At 34.2% G+C, this 14,730-nt stretch overlaps 1 protein-coding gene across 4 annotated transcripts in view; it reads left to right on the top strand.

Annotated features, from left to right (window-relative positions):
• Positions 1–14,730, top strand: part of Tnks (tankyrase) — a 194,093-nt gene that overhangs the window by 164,078 nt on the left and 15,285 nt on the right. For all 4 annotated transcript variants that reach the window (XM_048791783.1, XM_015486022.2, XM_048791784.1 and 1 more), the window contains 5 exons: positions 1,916–2,153; positions 2,820–2,902; positions 11,163–11,283; positions 12,190–12,287; positions 13,640–13,714. In XM_048791783.1, the coding sequence (XP_048647740.1) occupies positions 1,916–2,153; positions 2,820–2,902; positions 11,163–11,283; positions 12,190–12,287; positions 13,640–13,714 (615 nt within the window). The remainder of the gene's footprint in view (positions 1–1,915; positions 2,154–2,819; positions 2,903–11,162; positions 11,284–12,189; positions 12,288–13,639; positions 13,715–14,730) is intronic.

The raw sequence follows: 14,730 nt of genomic DNA, 5'->3' as shown, positions 1-14,730 counted from the left end.
TAGGAAACCATATTTGTAACATGTGTCCCCAAGGAATTACTATGATATAGCACAGCTGATATTTGTGGTAACATATTTATGAAATCATCAAAGAAAAATTCAGTCTAGATAGTATATTATTATGAAAAGGGAAAAGTAAATTTTATACAAGTATTTTCAAAATCATGAGTTAAATTTTTGTGATTAATATTATTTAATTGCTAAGTTAAACATTATATCGCCTTCCCTATACTTTTTGAAAATCATGGAAGTTAATTAATAGTCACAATAATTTATAATCTTTAAGCCAGAGATATTTTTCCATATTCTGTTTCATTTATGTATTGCTGAGCAGTAGACTATTTCACAGCACTTAATGGCTCTAAAATAATGATTTATTACCTCTCATGATTCTGAACAATAACTAGGAGGTTCTTACGATGAACTCACCTGGGGTCACTTGTGCAGCTGCACATGCCTGGTGACTAAAGCAGGAACATAAAAGATGGCTTCGCTCATATGCCTGGAGCCTTGGCATAAGTGACTAGAATTCTCTACGTCTCATTATTAAATATTCTTGATAGAATTTTTTTATAGGATGAGTATGCAGTCATCAAAAGGGAAAGGGCAAAAGCTGCCATTTCTCTTAAAGGCTAAGCCTAAAGACTCCTGTCATTCCTACCACATTCTGTTGTGCAGAGCAAGTTGTGAGGACAGCCCAGGTTCAAAGATTTGGGGAAATAGGTGCCATTTTCTCTGGAGGGAGAAAAGAAGATTGTATGGCCCCATTTGACCTACCACTGCCCTCCCTATGGCCACGAATCGTTTACATTTTCTCTCACATTCTAACTTTATTCACACTCATCCCAATGAGGGGACAGGTAGCTAGCTGTCACTGGTACATAGCAATTCCAGAATCCAGTCAGGCAAATATTATCAGAGTCATAATCCAGTCAGGCAAATATTATCAGAGCCATCTACTCTACAGTCAGGGAGTGGCCATTGATTAGGACACACTTCTGTACCCAGGAAGTGGTTTTCTGGAACTCTTGATTATGTCCTCTTTCCATAGATATGGCCCATATTTATACTTAAAAGGCTTTCTCAGCCTTCTAAGTGCTCCTAGAAATTTGGGGACCTTGAGTCATTCTTCATTTTGATTTGTCTATTCCCATTAGTCCCTCCTGGTATAATTCAGTTATAAATGTTTGAATTTCTTATCAAGTTTTACGCCACTTCATCAGACAAAAGCCCCACCCACAAATTTCTTCTCAGCAAGTCCTCTCTAATTTGGATTCAAAGTCAAGGTCCTATGAGTCAATGTCCTTATGATTCTTAGAAGCACTTTCAGTACTAGCTGAGAACTCACAATCTCCCACCTTAAAGGCCTTGGTAAGACTTTTACCTGTAAATCCATGTCTCAGAATTATATTTTTTTGTTTGTTTTTCACTCTGAGACCATGTGTTATTGTCAGCCCTCTGGATATGATCTTTGGTCTGAGGCTATTTTTTATTTTGAGAAATTTTTTGCTAGTAGAAAGGCTGTGGAGGAAAGACTAATTTTGTTTTCTAACCTAGCAATCTGGGTGAAAGTATTTCCTTAGAACTGAATAATTACTTTTTAGTTCATTTTTATCTTCATGTGCTTTCTACATTCTCTAACACATTGTATGCCAATGTGGACAGACATTCTACTACACATTGGTCCCCTTTTCTTAAGTCTTCAATAGCAATTGCTTATTTTTCAACTTTCACTAGTAGTGACCATGCCAACTTTCATGCCTCCAGCCAAAGCCATGTCTTAGTTTTTTGTTACTGCAACACCCACTTCCATGCCTGGTAGTCATTAAAGAAAAAATTCACAAAACATTTGGTGGTACTTGGTGAAAAACTTAACATTTATAATACAATATTTTTGTGTTTTCTTCATTTTTAGGCTGATGATATCAGAGCTTTGCTGATAGATGCCATGCCCCCTGAGGCCTTACCTACCTGTTTTAAGCCTCAAGCAACTGTAGTGAGTGCCTCTCTGATCTCACCAGCATCCACCCCTTCCTGCCTCTCTGCTGCTAGTAGCATAGATAACCTCACTGGCCCTTTAGCAGAGTTGGCAGTAGGAGGAGCCTCCAATGCAGGGGATGGTGCAGCTGGTACAGAAAGGAAGGAGGGAGAAGGTTAGTATAACCTGTGAACACTTACTTGTTTATACTTTAATGGAACAGATTCATTTTTTTCCCATTGGTAATGATTGAAAACTTCATTTAGAAATACCTTGTCTTTAAATTTGTATACACACATCACCTTAGAAGGAATGCTTCTTCATAGAAGGCTGCTAGGTTCCTCAGCATCTATTTTGTTTTTATTTATGTAAACTGTATGTCTGTCCATTGTGCTTGTAGTATGCATATGTGTGTACAGTATGTCTATTTCCAACTGTACTATCTTATTAAACTATTATGTGAATCTTATTCCTGAAATTACATCAGAAAAACAACTGAGAGGTCATTTAAAGAATGAAAAGTGAAACAGTAGCTGGTACATCTGGATTTTTAATTTTTTAGAAGCATTAAATTATCCTATATAATTCTGTATTCTAGTTCTGTATACTAACTGTATTATTAGAATTAATACAAATACTTCTGCTGTGATAAAGTACTCTGCTTTTACTTCTCAACTAAATGCGAGATAGCTTAATCTGAATTAAATTTATGTATTCTGAATTTTTTCATGCTGTGTAAAAATCATCTGCATAGCCAAGCATGTCCAAGAGCCATGACTTTAAACAGAAACATCTTTTAGATTCATAAAATTCTTTCCAGTAAATTTTATTTCTATTTTAGTTGCAGGTCTTGACATGAATATCAGCCAGTTCCTAAAAAGCCTTGGCCTTGAACACCTTCGGGATATCTTTGAAACAGAACAGGTAATTTTTTTATTTATATTTGAATCTTTTAAATATTAAGTTATTAATTGTCAGCCATTGTTTCTTTTTTGTTTATTAACAACTATTTTAATACTCGTAGCATTTCCCTAAAAGCCAGGGGAGCCCAAAATTTTATACTTCTCTCCAAAATTGTCTGTGTCTTTGTTATTTTATTTTATCTTTATAAACAGACCTGCTCAATACATTTTTATCAGTCATGAAAACTTAGATCATGAGAGGTGGGGATATAGTTCAATAGTAGAGCACTTATCTAGTACTACACACACAAAAAAATCTTACACCATGAAACCACTTCAAAAGATTATTCTCAAAGTTGTCTTTTTTTGTTGTTGTTGCTATTGTTTGTTTAAAAAAATTGCATTCATTTCATTGCAGTTCCATGTATTAATTAGGGTTCTGTTTATTCTGAGAAATTTTTTGCTGCTGTTTTTCTACAGAATTATGAGTTCTTAATACTGCATGCTTTTATACCATGGTTAGCATTAAGGATTGATGATAAGAACCTGACCTTAACAATTATTGATGTACATGGAAATGTAGAATGGGTGTTTAGAGGTCATTAAGTCATTCTCCTAGGTTCAAGAATCACCTTTTTAACATCCATGTCAGTCCTCCAGGCTGGAAAGATGATTTGTTAGAACTTGGGGCAAGTGTAATAGAATGGTTATAATTTAAAGTATGTCAAGATCAGCCCCCATGTTTAATCCATTTGATTTAGATTTATGTTTACCCGTTCTAACAGAAATATATTCCTTCAGAAGTCTAAAATCAATATGGCTCAGGACTGCACACCCTACACAAACTTTAGGGGAGAAATTATTCCATGCCTCTTCTCAACTGCCTTGACTTTTCTCAAATTACTCTTCTCAAAGTCTCCTCTTCTGTCTTCATATTGCCACCTTCTCTGTGTCTGTCTTCTATGTGCTTATGAGGACATTTGGCATTGAGATTAGGGCCTACTCCTATAGTACTGGTTGATCTCCACATCTCAAGACCTTAATTACATCTGGAAATACGTTTTTTCAAATAAAGTAACATTCACATTAATATAAATTAACATTAATATAAATACTACTGCTGTGATGAAGTACTCTGCTTCTGGAGATGAGAGCACAGACATCTCTTTTTAGGGTCACCAAACTACTACAACATAATATAGCCCTTCTTCTTAAGCCCTAGTCAAGTTATCATGGACTTTATCTTTCTAACTTGCCCTCTAGAAATCTTCCCTTATTTTAGGATAAATATAACCTACTCTTTCAATAATTCTTCATGTGACAGTTTCCAAATTGTTCATACCTTTGCTTCATACTGTTTTCTTTATAGGCAAATAATCAATTTTAATTGATTAAAATTAATATACTGTTAAGATTTTCTTCTGCTTTTTCTTACTTCTTTACACATACTTTTTTTTTTTTTTTAGATGTACGTAACACAATACCACATACCTTTATTTATTTATTTTTTTTAATGTGGTGCTGAGGATTGAACCCAGTGCCTCACACATTCAAGGCAGGCACTCTACTGCTGAGCCACAACCCCAGTCCCCCCACATGAATTTATTTATTATTATTTATCTTTAGTGATTTCAATAATCAGAATAGTTAAGTAGAAATAGTGTTGGACTAAAGGAAAACTTGATTCTAATTATTTTTTCCCTTTTACTAGCTGAGTTAAAAGACATTAACCTGGCGCTTCCCCTACCTGTAAAATCTAATAACTTGCAGATGTCCAGATAGTTAAAACTCCCAGTTATATTGTGCTTTTGTGCCAATTTTTAAAACATGCTTTAGTGAAGCATTATAATGGGTCTTTTTTGTGGTGGTGAGGACTTGATAGATTGGTATAAGAGTTTCTTTTTCTTACCGTTTATTCATCCTCTGGTTCAGAGATTTCTTATGGGAATATTGTGTAAACACTAAGAATTCTTTTCCCATGTGCCTTCTTCAAAGATTTTTAGATTGTTATAAAAACATTATCCTTGCTGGGCACAGTGATGCACACCTGTAATCCCAGCAGCTTGGGAGAGGCAGGAGGATCTCAAGTTCAAAGCTCAAAATAAAAAATAAAAAGGGCTGGGGATTTAGCTCAGTATTAAAGCTCCCTGGCTTCAATCCCCAGTACCAAAGAAAACAAAAAAACAATAACAAAAAACCATTATCCTCTGATATAGCCCCCATTATATCCCTTTAACCCAAATCATACCCATAATAATGGTGAAATTTCAAAAACATCTTCTCTTAATGAACAAGAGATCCTAATTTAATCACAATTCCAGTTGGCTATTAAAAGTTTTTCAGTCAGCTTGCATTATAATTTTATTCCTTTTTTTTTTTTACTTTATTTTACTTTATATTGTATTTTCTTTGTCAATACCTGACTTGCTGTGTCATGCTCATCTCATCTTATGGATTTTAATATTAAGTTCAGTCTTTTTTTTTTTTAATTCTTTTTTTTAAAAAATGTTTATTTATTTTTTAGTTTTCGGCGGAAATAACATCTTTGTATGTGGTGCTGAGGATCGAACCCAGGTCGCACGCATGCCAGGCGAGCGCACTACCGCTTGAGCCACATCCTCAGCCCATAAGTTCAGTCTTTCATTCAGTTCTTCTGATAGCTTATCCCATTTTCATCAGTTTGATTCTTTTTTTCACTGCAGTTTTGTTTTGAGTAAATATTTGCTTGATTTTCTTTTTGCCCAAATAATTTCTTTATCTTTTTCTTAATATGTTGACTGTAGTATTTAAGTATATTATCTAGCACAGTTTCATTTCTTCAGACCAGCCTTGCTTTGTTTATATAAAACTGTTTGACTGTTTTCTGACCCTGTTGTCAAGCAGTCAGTTTTATTTCAGTTGCAGATATTATCTAAACTTCAGTTATAAAGTGGTAAATTCAGAAGCTTTTTCCATAACTTACCCTTAGATTTTTTCTGAAATATTCTTAACTGGTCAGTAATATGTGACAGTGATTAAGATGTTTGCAAAATGAGAGAAGTGAGGCTACAATCATTGTGTCTATTTAATTCCGATCTGTTTATCTTAAGCAAGGGAACGAGTCTGTTTCCTGAGACTCTTCAGAGTATCAGCTTCACCTCTCTCACAGTTTTCTTTCAGAAGTCTCTGAATATTGTCTTGTTTCACAGATATTTTACCAGGTTCTATATTAAATAATATGTACCTATATCCCTTATAGTTGTTTGAACATAGTACTAGGATGACTTTGGTTCTAAGTAGCTTCCTACTTAGAGTACTTTCTATGGGAAAGACAAATTTAATGTGAACTGTAATTCCTGGAACTTAAATGCCGTGACTTAGAAGATTGTGGGTGTATTTGTGGTCATCCTGTATATTTTCTTAGAAAATGACCATATAAATTTTTATTTAAGATTTTTGAAGACAAAGACTTAGACTCACTAAATTTATTGTGAACATAATTCAAGATTAGTTCTTATTACTGCTGCTCTAGCCTGCTGTCTTTTTTAAGCCCAAATAAAAGAAAGGTCTTTTCATTTAAAACTCCCTTCTTCTTTCCTTACCCTAGGTAAAATGAACAGATCTTAGAAGCAGGAGGCAACCCTACTAGAAGTGACATCTGCTTTATATGCAGTTTGATTTTAGCTCATAAAGGAATATTCCTTATTCTGAAGATTATAATTTGGGGGCTGGGGTTGTGGCTCAAGTGGTAGAGTGCTCGCCTAGCATGCATGAGGCACTGGGTTCAATCCTCAGCACCACATAAAAATTAATTGTAGATATTATATCCACCTAAAACTAAAAAATAAACATTAAAAAAAGATTATAATTTTACTTTAATGAGTGCTACATATAAATAACTAGCCCAGCAAACTTATGATTTCCTGGATATAACTAAGTGAAGGCTTAAAAAAAGAATAAAGATGTTCAGAAAAGTATTCTTAGCAGTTTATAAGATTGTAAAAACCCTACATCTTTGAACAGTATGTCTAAAATCAACTAAACCTGCTTTCCTTACAGTTTATTTCATTGATACAGTAATATCATAGTTACCCAACTTAAGAATTTTGAAAGATCTTTAATTACTTTTTTATTTTTTAAAACTATTTCTTTTTATTGAGGCCATTAGTTCTGCCTTTGAAATTGCTCTCAGGTTCATTTCCTTCATATCTTCTTCCAAGTCACCCTTCCTTCCAAGCCTGCCCTTCATAATGCCACCAGTGTCATCTTGAAATACAACTTAATTATGTTAGTCTGCTAAAAACACTTCCCAGGGCCTTTTTGTTACCATCTAAACTCCTTAACTCAGTATTCTAAGAGTTGTTTTAGAATTAAGTGAAATGCTTATTTCCCTTTTAAAAGAAATACTTAGCATATAAGAGGTACTCATTAAACATTTTATGGATAAATGAATAAACAAATCTAAATTCCCTTGTTTGTTATTTAAGGTTTCTACTAGCCAACTGCCTGGTAAATATGGGTATAAATTGGGCACCATGTAACTCAAAACAACTAAATTTAGTGTGTGTATGTGTGTAGTTAAGGTTAGCTTTCTAGCCATCTCTTTTCAGAAATAAGAACAGGAAAAAGAAAGAAATGGCTATATATCTCAGATCTTCTAATATTTGTCAAGCAGATATGATATGTCAAACATCTTGTACTTTTTTTTTCTTTTTTGAAGTGCTGGGAATTGAACCCAGGACCTCACATATTGTTAGGCATATGCTTTACCGCTTTCTAAATCCCCACCCTCTCAGCTGTTTTGTGTACTATCTTTACAGGATTTTGGAGCTTGCATTTCCTCATGAGGTCATTAATAGTACTTTCATGGTTCCTTGTGAGGTTAAAAGAAGTAAAAGTTAAATGAAGTGCTTTGAACTGCACTTAATAGATTGCAAGCACAAATATTGGGTGGATGAATGGTGGAACTGCAAGAATAATGTATATTCAATTACAAGTATATGAAGTTGACCCTTTTTTTTTTTTTTTCAGATTCCAAATGGTAACTATTTCTGGATTTTTCCTGTCTTTCTATGCAACTTAATATATATTTTCTTGGATTACATCAAATTGGGCCAATGCCAATATAGCATAGGTATATTAGTAGTCCACTGCTGTGTAACAGAAATTATTCCAAAATACTGTGGCTTAAAATAACAAACATTTATTGTCTCACAATATTTGTGGGTTAAGAATCCAATCACAGCTTAGTTGGGTGCCTCAAGGTCTCTCAAAAATTAAGCTGTCAGGGGCTGTGACTCAGTGGCATAGTACTTGCCTTGTACATGTGAGGCACTCCATCCTCAGCACCGCATAAAATAAATAAATAAGTAAAACAAAGGTATTATGTCCATGTTCATCTAAAAAAAAATTTTTTTTAATTAAGCTGTCAGCCATAACTGCATTCTAATCTGGAAACCCAACTGGCAAACATCAGGATCTACTTCTAAGTTCACTAACATTTTTAACTGGCTTTGATTCCTTACCTGTGGGCCTTGCACAGGGTGACTTTATGACATGCATATTACCTATCGCTACTTGACAATACCACAAATTTATCAGCTTAAAATAACACATATTTGTGGAATAAGAATGTGCCCTGCTTAGTTGTGTCTTTTTGCTTCAGAGTCTCTCAGGGGCTGCCATCAAGATTTTAGCCAGCAATGATAACTGAAGACTCAATTGGGTCAGGCGTGTAATCCCAGCAGTTCAGGAGGCTGAGGCAAGGAGGGTTTCAAGTTAACAGCCAACCTCAGCAATTTAGCAAGGCTTTAAGCAACTCAGTGAGACCCTGTCTCTAAATAAAAATATTAAAAGGGCTGGGGATGTGGTTCAGTAGTTAAGAGCTTCTGAGTTCAATCCCCAGTAAAAAAAAAAAAAAAAAAAAAAAAAGAAGGGAAGAATAAAAAAAAAAAGACTCAATTGGGAAGGGATCTCCTTCCAGGTTCACATGTTATTGGTAGAATTCAACCTGTTGAACTGAAGGCCTTATTACCATGTGGCCTCTCTAATATGACATTTTTTTCTTTTTAATCAGCAAAGGAGAGAGAGGGTCTGGTAGTTACCATCCCATCATCTTTGCTTTATTTTCTTGGTAAAAGTAAGTCACAAGGTAAACCCACACTCTAGGAGAAGGAACACACAAAGGTGTGAACATAAGAAGTTAGGGGTGCTGGAGATATAGCTCACTTGGTAGAGTGCTTGCCTCACATGCACAAGGCCCTGGGTTCAATCCCCAGCACCAAAAAAAAAAAAAAAAGTTGGTAATCATGGCATCCATCTGCCCCACATGGCAGCTAGTTTCCCCCAGATGAGCAGTCCATGAAATGAACACCTAGGAGAGAAGCCAAGTCTTTTTGTAAACCAGTGTAAAAAGCAATATCTATTACTTCTGCCATATTATATTTGTTAGAAATTAGTAAGTTTAGCCCACACTCATGAGGAAGGAATTTCAATCAGGACACAAATACTAGGAGGCATGTTAGAGTTTGTTTTGCTTTCTACAGTAGAGACTTCCTCTAAACCCTTCTTTCTAAACTAAATGCCTTGCAGGTATCAATCTGTCAGTGCGTTTTGTTGGTTAGGGTGGTTTGTCTGGGGTTTTTTTATTCATTGTATGGCTAGAACTCTTAAGAAGTACAAATATTGAACATTGTGCATTACTAATTTAGAATATCATTGAAAATAGTGCGATTTTTCTCCCCAACATGGTTTCTGCTTCCTTCATATATACATTACATGTATCAATTGAGAAAAAAGGAGGAGTCTTTGAGTTGAAATTACCACATAACTATGAGATCCTGCTTTTTTATCAACCTTACAAAAACTGATGTTTAGAACATTTAGAAGAAAAAATAGCATATCAATAACACAGCTTGCAAATTATATTAAATCATATCTAGCTAAATGCAAATCATATCTAGCTAAAAATGTAAAGACCCCTTTTATTTTGTGAACTATTCTTTTTTTCAAAAATGAGTTTTTCAGAATTGCCACTGTTTTAAAAGCTCTGCTGAAAACTTCCTTTGGGTGATTGGAAGTGAATTGCCCATTTTGTGCAATGGAGTAATTATTTCTTAAATGGCCACTTAGAAGCAATATAGTAAATTACTTCAAAGAATGAGTGATATAATGTATGATCACTGCACAGAGATGATCAGACTCATTATATAATCTTTCACTCTGATGATAAAAATCAGCAGAGCTCTAGGCCTAATTTGTCAGGTTTTTGAAAGCTATATGCAAGTCTAAAGGAAGAAAAAAGCTATGGGTAAATTTTTTAAAAATCTCATTTGAGTTAGAGAAAGAGTATCTATAAAAGGATTTCTATTTTCCAAGGAAAGAGACATCAAAGGCTAATCTTGTAAACTAGTACATGAATATCACAGGGCCTACCTCTGGATGGAAAATAACAGGTTCAGCTTTCAGGAAATGTGGCTGAGATTTCATCCTGTGCATTCAGAACACTGCCACTGGGTGGTAGTAGAGTCACAGTTACTTTAGTCCACAAAAGTTTTAGGTAATTTTGAGCCAACTAATCATCTCCATCTACAGGGATAAATACCAAAAATTTTTAAAGACCACTCTTCTATGCAAAAAATAGACTGTGAGGCCCAGGGGTTGTTAAGTCTGAAAATTTATGAGAGTTTAAAAACCACCTACTCTCCTTTTTGTAAGCCAAATTGGAGTTTTTAATACAGCTTCTCTATGTTCTATAATCTAATTTAATACTTCATAGCTAAATCTCTCTCCTTTCTAAGGCAACCTATTCCTGAATTTACTATTTCTTAGCATTGGGAAGTTCTTTTGCCTAACATCTGCTTATCTAAGACTGCTAATTCCTTTTTCTGCATTCTGTTTAATTTTACCATGCACTTCTCCCTTTCCTCACTATTCATTTCCTTTAACTGCTGGATACTAGGATCTTGAATGTCTCCACTTTCAATCTACTGATCCTACCTATATCTGGAGGCGAGCAGAAGATAGAATTTAACAATCAAAAAGAAATAACAGCAGTGTTCATTTTATATTTCTGAGATGCTTTTATTCTTCATCAACTAAAAGCCAATTAAGGAATATTTCAAGTAAGAAAAAGAGCTGTTAAAATTATCAAGGCGACATTTAAGAAAATTATCAGATCATGTTTATATAGGAAACAGAAGTTTAATTTGTATGGTAGTTATAGCAATGTAGACAAATGGAAGAGCTTTTGTCTTCTAAAGAGCTGTTAAGATTTAGCTACTATTTTTTTTTTCATTTTTCAGATTACATTAGATGTTTTGGCTGATATGGGTCATGAAGAATTGAAAGAAATAGGCATCAATGCATATGGACACCGCCACAAATTAATCAAAGGAGTAGAAAGACTTTTAGGTGGACAGCAAGGTAAGCTATTCAGAAAATAATTTCAGATTAGTGATATAAGTTAAATGTCAGGGCTGGCACCAGCCCAGGCAGTCTGTCCACAGAGCCCATGCAATGTAATATTGGTACAGTACCTCCTGCCTTCCCATCTCAGTCATTTGCATTGTATTCTCACTGTCTTCAAAAATCTGAAAGTCATTCTCCTTTCTCTCTGTATAGTTTATATCCTAAATTTCTCTGCAATCTCTATACTTCTGTCTTTTCCCACTACTTTCACTTAACCACGCTCCCATCACTCTTCTGAACTGTCCCAACCACTCTCCAGCTTGTTACCAACCTTCACCTTTGCCTCCCTCCAGTACCTTCTCTACACTGTAACCAGAGGACTTTTCAAAATGAAGGTATGATCACATTATTCCATTCCTTTAAAACCCTTCAATAGGGTTTGTTGCTTTTAGAATAAAATCTGACACTTATAACCTAGCTGTTTATAATGTGACCTCTCTTTCTTATCTCTTCATGAACTTTTCTCCCTCCCTCATGACTGTCAGCTCAGTCTTTTCCCATTGTCCTTTGCTGTTACAGGCCTCTTATCTTTCTCTTTCTCTTTTTATATTTATTTGTTAAATATACTTTCACAGTAGGAAAGCAGAGGAAGAGAAATGAAACAACTTGAATTAGTTAATTTATAGAATTGATAAAAATTTAACAGTGGCATGAAACTAAGGAAGTTTTAAATTTGAGTCTTATTTATCTATATTTTAAATTATCCATGAAATTAACAAGGATAATGTATTATAAAGCTATTATAAGTGACCATTTTAAATCTGCTACATTGCTATATTCAGAACCTGAATATTCATTGCTATATTCAGAGCCTAAATAGTATGGACTTAAGTTTTATATGTTAATTTTTCTCTCCTACAGGAACCAATCCTTATTTGACTTTTCACTGTGTAAATCAGGGAACTATTTTGCTAGATCTTGCTCCAGAAGATAAAGAATATCAGTCAGTAGAAGAAGAGGTAATGAACATTAAAAGTTTATAATTCTTTTTTCCTGAAACCTGTGATTAAACCTATTTTTCTAGGAGACATAAGATCATCTTGTATTGCTTTCTGGTCTCTTGATTATTATTTAGTATCCTTTAGCCAATGTAATAGAATATTGCAAAATTGAAATATGACTTTGGGTTAGGACCATGTCACATTGCTTTCATATCATAAACCTAGGTTGTTCAGGGTATGGGGCAGGTCTGTTATTTTATATTCCAGAATTTTCCTTGAAACTTATGCAAGTAAGGCTCTTATTAGAACTATTTTCTTATATTAGAATACTACCTAAGATTGATGTGGAGTGACAGTCTTGCCTCATAGATGCAAATATCTTCTAATTTGTATTTTCATGCAGTTATAATATACAGAATTTTCATATATGCTTCAGACGTGTGCCACATAATTTTGAAGTGCATTTCATTCCTCCAGTCACAATTATTTTAAGCACCATAGTAAGGCTATTTCTGTGAACCTCCTGGTAGATAGAAGGCATAGACGATTCCCTCTCTACAGAAAGTTTATGCCTCTCTTATTACTGATAATAAATGAAGTGCCTAATTCCATTATTGTAAATCAGCTGCCCAATTTCATTATTATGCAAATACTAAGCATAAAGCATATGTTTACATTTATTTGTGTTTTGTTTTTTGTTTTTTTTTTAATCAACGCTCATACAATTTCCATTCCCACGCTAGGAAATTACATTAGAGAACTCAAGAACATTACTCAAGAGAAGTCTTTCAGCTCATACTTAGTCACCATATCAAGAAAATATCACATCTTCTAGTGTTTTATTGCCTAATTATCCTTCCAGTAGTCAATTCAGATGATGTAAAATTTGTTGACTATCTTCCCAAAAGGAGCAGTGAATAGAGAATTCACTCTATGAATCAGTTCTGTCAGAAACTTTTTTTTTTTTTTGTATTTTTGTTGCTGTTGTTTTTGTTGTTTTTAATGCAGTGACAGAGATTGAGCCTGGCAAGTATCCATACAAAATAACTGTTTTACCTTTGAGCTACATCCCCAGCCCAAGACACTTGGGTTTTTAAAACATTTTCTTTTTGATAATTACTTTTTGTTTGTAGAGTGGAAGAACAGAGAAACAAAAAATGCACAAATTTAATGTTTATGACTTCTCTCACCAGAAATACTTATCCATTAAGTTTGTTGACCAATTTATAGTGAACTCCTATTTATTAGTACCAGATATTAGACTTACCAGTAGAAACCATATAGAAAATTGACATGTTGAAGACAACAGAAGGAATATCTTTAGAATTATACACTAGCATATTTTTACTGTTAATTATTTTTTTCTATAGATGCAGAGTACCATTCGAGAACACAGAGATGGTGGCAATGCTGGTGGCATTTTCAACAGATACAATGTCATTCGAGTAAGTTCAAAAACTTTTATGGTGTAAATTAGATTTTAAGGCTTGCCTGAAAATTCTTGACGATTAAAAATTTGCTTTAAAAACTCATATTTTCAAACTGTCAAAGATAATTACTTATACCCAGAGATAAAGTGTCATTGTCCTCAATACAATATAATCTCCAATCCCTTTGAGACATCCTGAAAGCAGTAAGCTGCAAGCAGAAAGCTGTATCAGTCTGAACTGATGACTCTTGTATGAATGTGCGTCTCCTAACTTATATGTAAATTCAGACCATAGCTGATGGTAATTTTTTTTTAATCATTTGAAAGTAGCATTTAAGGCTTAGATTGTCAATCTCCTTGAGTCAATGATACCAGAATACATAAATCTCTTAATCTTAGTATCATAATTTAAAATATGGAATTAAGTAACTATTATTTACTTTTTTCAGAGGGGTATTATGAAGATGAATAAAATCTGTTGAGAATGAATTTAACTCCTTAAGTTATGGATCTGTGGAAATTATACTGGTACATGTCATAATTACCCAGCAAACTTTTTTAGAAACATGGATTTCTAGGCCCCTATCTTATAAAAATTATTAAGTCTAGGGAGGAACCTAGAAATAACCTTTTGAAGCAAGAACCTGGTGTGGTATGGAATAAGTAAAAACTTTTAACTAAAAATTTGTCACTAAAAGCTAGCACATTAACAGAATTCCACTGACATGGCAACTTTTTCCTTTGTTTATTTAGGTACCATAGATGGAACCCAGGGATGCTCTATCACTGAGCTACATTAAATTCCCAGCCATTTTTATTTTTTAATTTGTGTCAGGGTCTAACTAAGTTGCAGAGGCTGGCCTCAAACTCTGTCCTCCTGCCTCGGCCTCCCAAGTCGCTGGGCTTTATAGGTGTGCACCACCATGCCTGGCAACCTTATCTTTTTAAATAGTGTCTTAAACAAATAGATCTAAAAATAATTTGACACCCCCATCTCTGGCTAAAGGAAGGCATAGTTTTCATTTTAAATCA

Source organism: Marmota marmota, unplaced genomic scaffold (genome assembly GCF_001458135.2).
Source record: "Marmota marmota marmota unplaced genomic scaffold, marMar, whole genome shotgun sequence".
NCBI lineage: Eukaryota > Metazoa > Chordata > Mammalia > Rodentia > Sciuridae > Marmota > Marmota marmota.
The sequence above is the reverse complement of the archived record's forward strand: the minus strand, read 5'-3'. Positions and strand labels throughout refer to the sequence as shown.